The sequence below is a fragment of the Eleutherodactylus coqui genome, chromosome 10 (assembly GCF_035609145.1).
Source record: "Eleutherodactylus coqui strain aEleCoq1 chromosome 10, aEleCoq1.hap1, whole genome shotgun sequence".
Lineage (NCBI taxonomy): Eukaryota > Metazoa > Chordata > Amphibia > Anura > Eleutherodactylidae > Eleutherodactylus > Eleutherodactylus coqui.
The window spans coordinates 128,607,784-128,621,953 of NC_089846.1; the positions used below are offsets into that span (position 1 = coordinate 128,607,784).

A 14,170-nucleotide genomic window follows, 5' to 3' on the forward strand; every position below is an offset into this window, starting at 1 on the left:
CTCGGTTGAGCCAAATAACTTACTGCTTACTTACAAATGGTGGAATGTCCATATATGTGCTGTGATCCCAAAAGTCTACTGTAGCCATACGTTAACCGGGTTGTTGGGTTTAGAAAACCCATTTTCTAGATATACCCGACTAGGAAATTTTAGTTAGAGGAGGCACAAAGTTCAGGATCCTCTGGAGGGCTCAGCACATCCATGTATTTTCTATGGTGTGAGGACAAAGAACAAGTGGGCAGAGCTCCAAGTGATAAAAACATGAAAGAGACAAAAATCAATATAATTCGAGATACTAAAAGGTAGTGATAAAGGCATGGATATACTATGGTCCCAAACACGTGGTGTGAAGACAGGTACTTCTGGCCTAGTACTGAAAGCTACCCAAAAGGTTCTGTGGTATCAGTGTACATGGAGAACCATGGTGCAAAAACTAAGACTCTTGCTCAACCTATCGTGGGTGGAAGAACTGAAGATGCCAGTGGTGTAGAAAAACATCTAATAAGTATATGCCTGTATTTCCCAGCATTGAGGACACCATTAATCCTCACCAACTCCATTTCCTGAAATGCAGACCCAAACGTCCAAGGAACCTACACCATGCTTCACTTTTGCTTTCAGACACTTGTTACTGTACCGATCTCCAGTCCTTTAGCGAACAGCATTCTGTTACAGACAGACATTTCAAACTTTGACTCCTCAGTCTGGAGCACCTGCTGCCAATTTTCTGCACCCCAGTTCCTATGTTGTTGTGCATAGTTGAGTTGCTTGGCCTTGTTCTTACATGGAAGGTATGGCTTTTTGGCTGCAATCAAACTACTAACGACCACTTGTCAGTGAGTATGTGAGTGCTTCTGATGCTCCGCCCCTGTTATCGCCCCGCCCCCTAGTGACGCCATCAAAGGTCCTACAACATATATAAAACACAGAGCCTGACCAACAGAAGAACAACACAGTTAGGGCTCTTGAAAAGTGGAGGACAAAAGTAACAAAATAAGAATACAACTAACCCACTATTATGTCAGACACAACTCAGCAGTCCTGACAGGAGACACCGACCTACCATTACCTCAGAGATCCGGTGGGCCGAAGGACCTGTGGTGACATCACTGCTGTGGGAAAAGCCATTGTGCAGTTTGTTAGAAAGTACTGTATACTGGATAAACTAGCAGTGGCTACTACCAGGACCTGTGATGAGGTCACCATTATGTGATCACCTGTGGGTGTAGTCAGGAATCACATGACCAGGGGCTCATCACTGTATCCAGTAGTCTGGTGAGCATATTAGCACTTTCTGCTTAGGTTAAGCAGCGCTGCTGATTAGAGCCACCTGATTGGCTCTTCGGCACCACGTGACTACACAGCGTGCACGCGCATTGCCTTCAGCAGCCGTGCACTATACACTACAGTTAAGCAGATGTGCACTACACACTACACTTAAGCAGCACGGGGTTAGGTTTAGGGTTAGGGTTAGCTAAACACTAACCCTAAACACTAACCCTAAACCTAACCCTAAACCCTAAAACTAACCCTACACCTAACCCTAAAACCTAACCCTTAACCCTAACCCCGTGCTGCTTAAGTGTAGTGTGTAGTGCACGTCTGCTTAACTGTAGTGTGTAGTGCACGGCTGCTGAAGGCAATCCACTTGCACGCTGTGTAGTCACGTGATGCCGAAGAGCCAATCAGGTGGCTCTAATCAGCAGCGCTGCTTAACCTAAGCAGAAAGTGCTAATATGCGTCTGGTGATGTGTGGAAATCAGGATGGATGTGGATGTTACAGCTGCATGTGTGTAAATCAGGATGTAGCAGAGCTGTGTGTGTCATGTGCTCTGTGTGTAATGTGTGGGATCAGGATGGATGTAGTAGAGCTGTGCGTGAGATATGTGGGGATCACATTGGATGTACCATGTAACAGAGCTGTGTGTGTAATGTGCTGTGTGTAATGGGTAGGAATCAAGATGGATGTAGTAGAGCTGTGTGTGTAATGTGTGGGGATCATAATGGATGTACCATGTAGCAGAGCTGTGTGTGTGTGAATCGGCATGTAGCTTAGCTGTGTGTGTCATGTGCTCTGTGGGGTCAGGATGCATGTAGTAGTTCTGCGTCTGTAATGTGTGGGAATCGACATGGATGTAGTAGAACTGTGTGTGGCATGCAGTAGAGCTGTGTGTGTAATGTGTTGTGTGGGAATCAGGATGGATGTAGTAGAGCTGTGTGTGTGTGATGTGTGGGGATCATAATGGATGTGCCATGTCGCAGGGCTGTGTGGCACATTGCACCACCAGAAACACTGATACTATAATTTCCTAATGATTACTAGTTCTTCCATAAAGAGCACTTCTGGCCAGACATCTCCAAACAGTAGGTGGGTGTATTTGGGTCCCACTGGTTTCTGCCAGTTCTGAGCTGATGGCACTGCTGGACATCTTCTGATTTTGAAGGGAAGTTAGCATGATGTGTCTTTCACCTGCTGCACTAAGTTTCCTTGGCCAACCATTGCATCTACAGTCCTCAATGTTGCTCATTTATTGTTGCATCTTCAAAAGGCCTTGAATAGCACATCTTGAAACCCCAGTCTGCTTTAAAAATGTTTCTCTGGGAGTGACCTTGCCAATGCAGTATTACTACCTTGTGCCTTGTTGCTGTGTTTTGTCTTGCCATGGTCTATGACCTGTGACATGAAACTGTCTTCCACAACCTCACCTTTGTAGCAGAGTTTGGCTATTTCTCATCCACTTTTAAGCCTCTTACACAGCTGTTTCTGTTTTAAGTTATGTTTTAATGTACATATGAAAACGATGATCATTTTCACCTGTTTGGTATAAATGGTTAATCCTACTCCTGTCTATAGTCCTGCATAATGCCTGACAGTGTGCAAGTGTACTGAGAAGAATTAATCTGTTTTGAAGGCAAAGGGTGGTCACATCCAATATTTACTTGATTTAGATTTCTGTTCTGTTCTGTCACTTTGCAATTTGTTAATTAATAGAGATGAGCGAGTATACTCGCTAAGGCACATTACTGGAGCGAGTAGTGCCTTAGCCGAGTATCTCCCCGCTCGTCTCTAAAGATTCGGGGCCAGCGGGGGGCGGGGAGCGGCGGGGGAGAGCGGGGAGGAATGGAGGGGAGATCTCTCTCTCCCTCTCTCCCCCCTGCTCCCCGCTGCAACTCACCTGTCACCCGCGCCGGCCCCCGAATCTTTAGAGATGAGCGGGTAGATACTCAGCTAAGGCACTACTCGCTCCAGTAATGTGCCTTAGCGAGTATACTTGCTCATCTCTATTAATTAACAAAAATAAACTCTTAACTCTTTGCATTCTTACTTTGCAGCTTTTTTTCCACACTTTCATAAAACTTTTGCATAGTAATTATATAATGTAGTTTTTAATCTGTTTTATTTATTTCGTCTTTTGCAGGTTAAGTTCTGCAGATGTCATGTCACTGCTAGGAAATTTTGAGGAAATCTGCACATTTCAGCAAACGCTATGCCAGGCATTAGAAGAATGTGCAAAGTAAGAATCTATGATACCAACTAACTGCTGCCATGATGAGCGCTTGATTTTCTCCCTAACAGATACAGTGGACAACACTTGGAACATTAAAGGGATTGTTCATTGAAAGCAAGCTATCCCCTATCCACAGCATAGGGAATAGCTTGCTGATCGGAGGGAGGACCAATCACTGGGGCTCTCACCAAGAACAGGGGTTACATAGTGTCCCTGAATGAATGAAGTGGTGATCAAGCATGCGCACTGCTGTTCAGACGGGCCGGGTCCGGCGCATATACGCTGAGCCCAAATTGCTGTCGGGCTGCCTTCCCCTTTTCCAACCCCTCACCGACTCTCTGCAAGAGAAGGGGGTGGGACAGAGCGGGAGCTAGTGTGCTAAGCTTAGCAACTAGCTCCTGCCCCTTCTCGCCCCCTTCCATTGTAAACAGCCGGCAAGGGGCTGAGGGAAGGGGGTGGGAGTTTAGCAGACACGCTGCTAAACTCCCTCCCACCTCCCTTCTCCAGCAGCTACCATAGGCTCCCATAGGAGTCTATAAGAGCCACCACCGTATTCCGGCCAGAAGATAGTTCCTGAACTATCTGTCCTGGCTGATGTAAAAGCGCCCGGCCGAAATGCGCTTGTATGCGCTATCTTGCCGGCCGGGCGCTTTTCCGCTGCGGGAATACGCCCATCTGAACTGATGCATTGTAAACCAATGCATCAGATGGGCAGCGTATATCAGCTGGGCGTGAAATTGCAGCCAATATTCGCTCGTGTGAATAAAGCCTTAGTGTATATATGCACAATTACACACATTCTTGGGAACGGTGAGGGTGCAAGCGGTTGGATCTCCGCCGATCAGCACATTATTGCCTATAATGTGAACAGGGAATAACTTGTTTTCAAGAGACAAAACCTTCACATTTTTAAAGGTGGTTTCCATTTAAATCAAGAAATCGTCAATAAACATAGCAGCAGTCTAGGAGTCCCGTGTAGCTGCTGATTATACTCTGACGCCTCGAGTGATTTCTTATTAGCACTGAGAATAAAGATGCCATATTCTTCTTCTGTCAAGTAGCTTAATATTCTGTTCAGCTATTTCCTATTGGATACTAAAGACATTCATATGAATGAGAAAACTCCTGTATAGTTACTGATCCAAGCACCATTTTACTATGAGGCTGGTGCTACACACAGACCGTTTGTAGCAAAACAGTTGCAGTCCAAATAAGGGAGATGGAACAATCCCTCTGCAGTGCCACCTACTGGAAGGCAGCATTCCTGCAAGTCAATGTTAGACTCTTTATTAGAGATGAGCGAGCATACTCAGTAAGGCAATTTACTCTCTCTCCCTCCCGATCCCCTCCGCAACCCCCCACTTACCCCCCGCCCCCCCCCCCCCCCCCCGAATCTTCAGGGATGAGCCAGCAGTTACTCGAAAAAGGCGATGCTCTCTCTCGTAAATCTCAATACCGAGTATGCTTGCTCATCTCTACTCTTTTTATACAAGACTTGTAACAATGACTGGGAATTGAAAGCCATACATTGTATATGCAACTTACATAGGATTCTAAGGTTACATAACTTAAAAGGTGTATGTAGGGGGGGAAGGGAGGGAAGGAGTTCTGTAAGCTGGACATAAAGCTGTCTGACTGATAAAACTGAAGCTGTTGTACTACAAAAGTCTGTGTATAGTCTCATCTGACCTGTCATGGCTGTGTAATAATGAGTAAGAACTTTACAAAGCAGTACCTAGATTTTACCACTAGATGGCATTGTTACATTTACCAAGTGAAATGTGGCGTTCTTTGGCAGGATGGTCGTTACTGTCCCTTCAATTACATATGTAAGGACTGTAAGGCTGGAACTATCTTTTTAAGGAGATAAGTTAATGATACATACATGTTTCATATCCCACTGCAGATTTATAGAAATGTGGTTTGATCATTTATTCAGCTTTTTCTCAGCGCCTCATTGGCTGAGCTGCCGGATTATACTAATGTGCATTAACATGTATTTCTTACAGGTTGCCAGAAAATCATCAAAAAGTTGGAGGCTGTTTTCTGACCCTTTTTAATCATTTTAAGTCTTTATATTTGACATACTGTTCAAATCACCCAATAGCTGTCAATGTCCTCACTCAGCACAGGTGAGTCTTTTACAGAACTGTTCCTGGTAATAGATGGCATTTTTGGACCATAAGATGCACCAGATAATGTGGCAACAGAAAAGAAAGAAAGTATTTCAGACTAATAGCAGAGGTCCCGGGTGGCCTAGGGTTGTGGAAGGGTTAATGCTAACTTCCCTGGTGTTATAGGGTTGTGAAGGGATTATTGCCTACCTAACTACCCTGAAAATAAGCCCTAGCATGATTTTTCAGGATTTTTGAGGTAGTAGCCAAGAGCGATGGAACGGTTAATGTCTGCTTCCTGGGGATCTGGAGTAATGGAATGGTTAAGCCCCTTTTACACTGTATGATTATTGTGCAAATCGCTCGTTAGATTGAGTGGTTTGCAAAATACTCCTGCAGTGTGAACGCTGATCGGATCTTTCATGCAGACCTAAAAATCACTGTTGTCCTGCTGCTACGTTTCATGTAAACAGGCTGCATGAACCACGACCTGCCTACTGTGAATGGAGGCGGGTGAGCCGGATCAATCTCCAGCATGCTCCGCCTCCATTCACCGAGCGATCATCCTCCTGTGTAAAAGCACTGGATCAATCCTCACTGGGACGGCTGTTGGCACTGAAATGCCCGACAGTTGTCCTATATAAAAGGGGCTTTAATATCTGCTTTCCTGATGTCTTGGTGGTCTGTGATAGTAGAGGGGTTTATTAGTCAACAGCTGTATTAACCATTCTGCTAGACTCGGAGCTGAACTCTCCCAGCATTCCTTGCTGGCTGACCGTTTATACAGAACTTTCTTTTGGCGACGTGAATTCCAGAAAATGTCACCTCAAACTATAATACACTTATATGGGAAAATCTAACCATCCCCTGCATTATAGGAACCTGGCTAAGCTGGTAAAGAAAGGGGTTTTCCAGGCAGCACCCACCAGGATACACCGGGGTTGGAGTGGAAGTACTGCAGGGTATATAGCAAGCTTCTGAGACAAACTCACACCTTACACAGCAGATATCGGCTGTATTTGACAACACCTGCTTGCACACAGCCGTGATTGGAGAGAACGAAGATCGCGGCTGTTAACCCATTAAATGCCGCTGTCAATTATGATACTGGCAATTAGATGTTTCGAATGGCCCTGTCATGAAAAGATCACATGGTTGCCATTCAGGTGTCATGGTAGTCTGCTGCCCTCCTGAAGATCCCCAGAGTTGCCATGACTTGTTTGCATTAAAAGATGCCTGTGACATGTCTTTAGTCGGCAGCCTGTAATACAGTATAATGCAGTACTATAGTATTGCATTATACTGTACAGTGTATGCGATCAAAGCATTGTAAGTACCAGACCCCCCCTATAGGGACTAAAAAAAATAACTAAAATAAATACTTGTTTTATAGAAAATTGCAAAAAAATTAAAATATAAAAAGAAAAAAAAGTAACAACTACTGTAGTACATCAAAAAATAAAAAAGATTTTAAAAAGGGAAAAATTGATATTGCTGCATCCGTAAAGGTCCAATTGATTAAAATATCACATTATTTATTTTACATGGTGAACGCTGTCTGAAAAAAAAAATGCACAATTGGTCACCCGTTTCCAAGACAAAATTTAATAAAAAGTGCTAATAAAAACTACAGAACGCCCTGCAAAAAACAAGCCCTCATACATGATGTTTTGAAAGTGGGAATGCCGGACTGCGGATTGTGACCTGGACACCGCAGCATCAATGACCCTTGGTCGTGAAAGAGTTACATTTCTAAGTTGAAAGAAGATTAGTATTAAAAAGGTCATTAGCAACTTGTGATAGGTTGTGCCAGACTAGGACATAAATGCTAAAACTATTACCGATCCATCCGTGCCCCAATCTATGGTTCCACCAGGCACCCGGCCCAAACTGCCGCAATTATGCAGCAATTTTGCAATAACTGCAGCAAAAAAATGCATTTCACCACAGAGGAGTATATTCCAAAGATGTACAACGTTACAGTTATAAAGGGGTTAAGCCAAACATTTAAAACTCCTTCCTGATATGTAACATACATGTGCATCACATGTTGCAGAGGGGTGTGTGGAGTGGGCTGAGGAGCTGATCCGTACATAATGGGTGCCGGCTGTGTTATACCGCTGACACCTGCCTAGCAGCCAGGATTGGAGAGAACTCCATTCTTGACCGTTTTAACCTCTTAGATGCCACGGTAAATAGCGACCATGACATCTAATTGATTAGAGAAAGGGGACTTCCTGTGTCACCCCATAACCCCCTCCACACAATGTGATTGTGGGGGGCAGATGTATAGCTATGGCAGCTTGGGGTCTAACAATGGCCTCCAAGACTATCATCTTAGTAACTCAATTACACCAAGCTGTAACGGGATAATGCAGACGGCACAATGCACCGCAGTACAGAAGTAGGTTCAAGTCCCTTCATGGGAACAGGTGAATTTCCCGGTGGGCTCTCACCCTGGTTGGACCCTCGGCCCCCCCGACACAAACTGTAACACAGGATCGGCACATATTGGGTTTATGGGACTCTAATGATTCTTGCCCGCTGCATTCTCCATACACTTCAGTGGAATCGGGGCCACAGGCAAATGCAGCCACCTTTCTATTGAAGTATATGGAGAATGTAGTGGTGAGAAATTTGTGAAAGGGGATCAAGAATATTTGCATGTAGCTGCACAGTGGGTCCCCAGAATCAAATTGACTAGTGGGCCCTGAACAACCCAGTCTGGCACTGACAGGACCCTGTATAGTAATAACTAGTCTAGCTATATCTATAGGGCAATGTGTTTCCCTGCTGCTTAATAGCCACGTTCTTCTTTATTATTAGTGATGAGCTGGAGAAGTTTATGGAGGGACAAGGAACCACTAGCCCAGGAGTTCTCATGCTGACCACAAGTCTCAGCAAACCTTTCATGAGGCTGGAGAAATATGTCACCCTCCTTCAAGAACTGGAAAGGCACATGGAGGTAAAACGTATTACTTTGTTGGCTTTCTCTTTCTATTTGGCTCCTTTATATCGTTTTACAGCCCTGTATATCCTCATGCAATATCCTAGTAGATTGACAAACAAATGCTTCCCATAAGAGTATTATCCATCCATCTATCCATCCATCCATCTATCCATCCATCCATCCATCCATCCATCCATCTATCCATCCATCCATCCATCCATCCATCCATCCATCTTTTGCACCGACAGGTCACTGAGCGATAATTGGCTCACTAATTGGCCGCTGGTCGTTTATGTACATCTCACCTAAAAATTAGTTGTTGGTAGTTTAAAAGTTGTCTGGTGTAAAGTCCCATTTGAACAGATTTCCGTGGAGATCCCCAATAGGAATAACATCTCTGCAAAGAATTATTGATCAGTCATTGGTCCGTGTAAAAGCTTACGAATCATTGCCCGTCATTCTTAAATTTCAACGACTTGTATGAGCCAATATTCGAGTGATGGTCGCCATGTGTAAAGCTACCTTTAGGCGTTCTCCAGGAATACTGGCCAATGCGGATAGGATATCTTCTTGCATACTAGATGGAGGTGCTAATATGCTCTGAGCACCTGATGGAAGGAGTTCATCGATGGAAGGAGTTCATCAACTCGTGCTGCTCACGCCAAATGTTGACTTTCCCATGTGGACTAGTGTGTCCGGGCAATGTATCTCCAATGCTCAGTGATCCCATTTTTGTGCTCTGGTGTTTCTGTTTTTTCTTAGACAGTAATGGCATTTGCTCTTACAGCCCATCAAAATCCGGACCCCCAGTTAGTCTAGCACCAGACCTCCTTGGAAGCCACTCAGGTCGCTTGATGTTCCTATTCTAATATGGATTCACACTGAAACTGATCCACAGACAACTTGCTCACTTGATCTTATGCCGCACTCCGGGGTCATGGGGATAATTTCCATATGCAGCGGGGAAAGTGGTTTTTTGGCGATATTTAATGCTGTGGCGAGATGTTACTTTAACGTCTGTAGCAAATTACTGAATAGCATCCATACACAGGGGGTTGGGGATTTGTGTCTTTTTTTTTTTTTCCCTCTCTCAAAACAGCATGCTGTGGTTATAATGTGCTTTTCTGGTGTGTTTTTTTCCATAGTAACTCATGTTTTTTTTTTGGGGGGGGGGGGGGGGGGGGCTGGGGGGGGTTCTTTTGCAAGCAATTAAAAACATTGAGAAAATTGGTGTGTGTGAAGGAGCGCTTGTTATAGTTTATATGAAAATGAAGGATATCAAGTCGCTCTGCATGGAAATGACTTGGTCTTCTGTCAGTAGAAAAGCGGGCGGATTATTCGACATAGATGGCCTTATTTCCATATGAATTGTGATTGCATTACCTTACTGCACTGCTATTCTCCTATATAAATTCAGGAATCACATAAAGAAAACTAAGAAGACTGTACGGACGCTCCAACAATCTGTCCTGTCCTGATATCTTAGTCCCGACTCACAATAGCTTGCATTGTAGCGTTCGTACTACAGATACATTAAATGCACAGCAGAAATAATATATGCTAAGCTATTAACTATATAAACGGTCCAGAACTCCCGATAGAAATGTGTTTTTTGCCATCTCTGTCATTATGGTCCAAAAGGAGAAATGGGAGACAGTCAGCAGAGCTGGAAGAAAAAACCTTGACAGTTTTCTGGATTTCAGTATTGGGCTAATATTTGCAGATGATACAAAATTATACAATATAATCAATGCAAGGGAGGACAAGGTAGGATACAAACGGACCTGGATAAGCCGGGGGCTTGGGGAGAAAAATGGCAAATGAAGTTCAATGTTGATAAATGTAAGGTTCTGCACATGGGCAGGAGGAACGGATGTCACCAATATTCACTTAATGGGGTACCGCTAGGGAAAAGTGATATGGAAAAGGATCTGGGGGTACTAGTGGATTGTAGACTTAACTGGAGTAACCAATGCCAGTCAGCCGCTGCAAAAGCTAATAAAGTCTTGGGGGCATTAAAAGAGGTATAGGGGCGAGAGATGAGAACATTATCCTCCCACTATATAAGGCACTAGTCAGGCTCCACATGGAATACTGCGCACAGTTCTGGTCACCGGTGCTCAGGAAAGATGTTACGGTATTGGAGGGGGTTCAAAGAAGGGCAACTAAACTAATACATGGAATGACGGGACTGGAATACCCAGAGAGGCTATCCAAATTGGGACTATTTACTCTAGAAAAAAGACAGCTAAGGGGCGATCAAATAACTATGTATAAATACATGAGGGGACAATACAAGGATCTCTCCCATGATCGGTTTACACCCAGGACCGCGACGGTAACAAGAGGGCATCCGCTACGTCTAGAAGAAAGAAGGTTTCATCACCAACATAGAAAAGGGTTCTTTACTGTAAGAGCAGTTAAACTGTGGAACTCTCTGCCTGAGGATGTGGTGATGGCAAAATCCATAGAGGAGTTTAAAAGGGGACTTGATGTCTTTCTGGAGACGAAGGATATTATAGGCTATAAATCTAAGGTTAATTATTAATCCGGGTATACAGGCACGTAGGAACTATTAGGGGTTGATCCAGGGAACAGTCTGATTGCCATTAGATAGTGGGGAAGGAATTTTCCCCCAAAAGGGCTAATTGGCTTCTGCTCTTGTTTTTTTTTTTTTTTTTTGCCTTCCTCTGGATCAACAACATAGGAGGATAAACAGGCTGAACTAGATGGACATTGTCTTCATTCGGCCTTACATACTATGTTACTATGTTAGGTGTCAGATGCACAAGCGCTGCGGAATAAGTTGGCGCTATACAAATCAAGATTATTATTATTGCCAAACAGCCATCCAATGACTATTGCTCCTGATAGTCCTTCTGTGAATGGAAGCAGAGCAGCCATGGATCGTTCCAGCCAACCACCTCTATTCAGAGTGAACAGGCAGTCACTCAACGATTGAGCGACTCCTGTTTACATGGCCTCATAGTCACTTGGTTTTAAGGTGAGATTATGATTAAGCAACTGGGGAACAAAATGCTGTTTTTTTTCTCGTAAGCTTTATCTTTCAATCAACCTCATAAAACGTCTAGTGTCGTGAGGTCTGGTGAAATGTGACTGTTCTCGGTAAGAGAAACCAAGTAATCTTCTAGATATGATACCTTTTTACAAGATTACTTGGTTTCTCTTACTGAGAACAGTCACATTTTGTTCTACTGGCTAACACGATACCAAACTTTTTTTTTGAGGTCTGGTGAACGCAGAGGGTGCTCTACCGGACCTCTTCGTCCAATCCGTTTGGCAGATTGTCACCCATGTAGGCCCTTACATCATGATGGAAGTATGTGGGAGATAAAGCTTCTCATGCTGGAAGTCCTCCTGAATGTGCGGCATGACAAATTGCTGCAGCAAGTTCAGGTAAACGGCACCAGTCCCGGTAGCATCAATAAAGAAGGGGCCAATTAAGCCGTTCGTTGATAAGCCGCACCACACTAACTTCTGGTACATTACCATGATGTTCCTCTATAGAATGCGGATTTTCAGGTCCCCGGTAGGTGCAATTATGGCGGTTAGTTGAGCCATTTAATTTAAATATAACCTCATCGTTCCCAACAATCTTTCTTGTATACTGTTCATCCTCTGCACATCTCACCAAGTACCGCTCACAGAACTGCCCTCTCCGCCCCGGATCATCTTCACGGAGAATATGGACTCTTCTTTGAGTGTAAGTAACAAAGATGAAAAAGGAGGGTGGAGCAAGACCCAGTGAGAGCGGGGAAATAGTTCTGGAGTAAAAAGTGTTCCAAATGATGGAGGTGCCGCCAACCAGATGGCGCTCCACCAAGGTGGGCATGAGTATAGTGAAAAGAGAGTGTGAAAAAGCACTGGTGTGAAGGTGCAGCACTCCAAACTAGTGGAAGATTAAGGTCCAGTATACGATCGTGAAAGCACTTAACAAAATAAAAAAACAGGAAGTGAAAACGCGTTTTGGGACGAGCCCCTTCGTCCGTTCGGCTGGATTAAACGCTGAGTGATTAACAAAGAAAGAGGAGAAGAAAAAAAAGTGCATATCACTCATTGTTTAATCCAGCCGAAGTGACGGAGGGGCTCGTCCTGAAACGCGTTTTGTTTTGTTAAGTGCCTTTACTATCGCATCTTGGACCTTAATCTTCGACTAGCTTAGCGTGGGCGCCTTCACACCAGTATTTCTGCACACTCTCTTTTCATCTTGGAGTGTGACTTTTCCAATGACGGCTCCTCGAAGTGCGATGAACACTTGAAGCTCCCGTCTCACGACCCGCTTGATGCATGGATTTTCTTGGACCCTGGAGATACTTCTCCATCAACCTTTCTTACGCTGTGGGACTCGGTGATGTCCGCGGTCTTCCTTGTGGACATTCTGAACAGTTCCATCTGCTACAAACTTATCTCTAGTGATAGTAAGTAGTGTCGGTGGATTTGCTTAACGTTCTGTCCGAAACGGCGTTTTCAAACTTCCAGTAGGACTCTAGGATAAATTTCCTTTGTTCCAAGCTCCGTCTGGCCTCATCCATTATTTCTAATCGGCTAAGCCTGAAAAGGAGTGAAAATTAAGTGGGGGGGGGAGAGAAATCAAAACTAGTGCGAAGGAAATCTGACTTCGTTGCCCATAGGAACCAATCGGGTCTCTGCTTTAATTCTCCGGAGGTGAAATATAATTGGTTGCCATAGGCAACTACGCCAGTTTACCTTTGTACTAGTTTTGATTTCTCTCCCCCAGCGAGTTAGTGAGTTATAAGCTGGTAGAGTTGGTATACATTTTTTGGGAAAGCTTGTATTTGGAAGCTTGGCAAGAAGTAGGGAGCAGATGGGAGAGACTCCGACTGCCACACCACACAGGGTTGGTTTTCAGACTGGCATCTGGATCACAGAGCTTTTCGGCCTCTTGGATATATGTGTGTAGACCTAAGTGGCATCTATAAACGCTGCACATCTTACTTTTAGGAGGTTTTTACTTTTCAGGCTTTGTTTCGGTCTTATTTTTAACCACAAATATGAATTTTTATGTTTTTGGTTTTTTTTAAACGAAATCCTATGTGCTTTGATGCAAAATTGCATGAAGGCGCCTGTTACAATATATGGATATAGTTGTATAATGTATAATTAATTTCTGAAAGGTGTGAAAATTGTACTGACAATGAAAGGGGTAAAGAAGTAGGGCAAAATCACAAAATATAGAGGATTTGGGGGCTTTGGAAAACAAAGCCTAGCCTCGAAAAAAAAGTTCAGATTTGTGCTGCATCAGGCCAAAATGGAGAAAATCTGTTACACGTGAAAGTGCCCTTAAACTTCCCCTCCTTCTGCCATTGTATGTAATGATATGCGGGTAGCGGTTGGTATTCTGTCTCACGTTTTATCTTCTCCCCATCAATAGGAAAAACTAAACTGCAACGATTCTTTCTCTTGTTCTAGGAAGCGCATCCAGATCATAAAGACGTTCTGCGAGTTACTGCATCATTCAAGGCTCTTGTGGTAAGAGGGGTTTGTCATCCGCCGCCGCCGGTTTATATATAGTGATGGTGTTCTCAGCACAGTGAATCACACCTGATATTTCTCCA

At 44.0% G+C, this 14,170-nt stretch overlaps 1 protein-coding gene across 4 annotated transcripts in view; it reads left to right on the top strand.

The window, feature by feature from the left end:
* The window catches only part of ARHGEF6 (Rac/Cdc42 guanine nucleotide exchange factor 6), a 118,031-nt gene that overhangs the window by 40,222 nt on the left and 63,639 nt on the right, over positions 1–14,170 (top strand). For all 4 annotated transcript variants that reach the window (XM_066581815.1, XM_066581816.1, XM_066581818.1 and 1 more), the window contains exons 8-11: positions 3,420–3,515; positions 5,519–5,641; positions 8,450–8,588; positions 14,025–14,084. In XM_066581815.1, the coding sequence (XP_066437912.1) occupies positions 3,420–3,515; positions 5,519–5,641; positions 8,450–8,588; positions 14,025–14,084 (418 nt within the window). The remainder of the gene's footprint in view (positions 1–3,419; positions 3,516–5,518; positions 5,642–8,449; positions 8,589–14,024; positions 14,085–14,170) is intronic.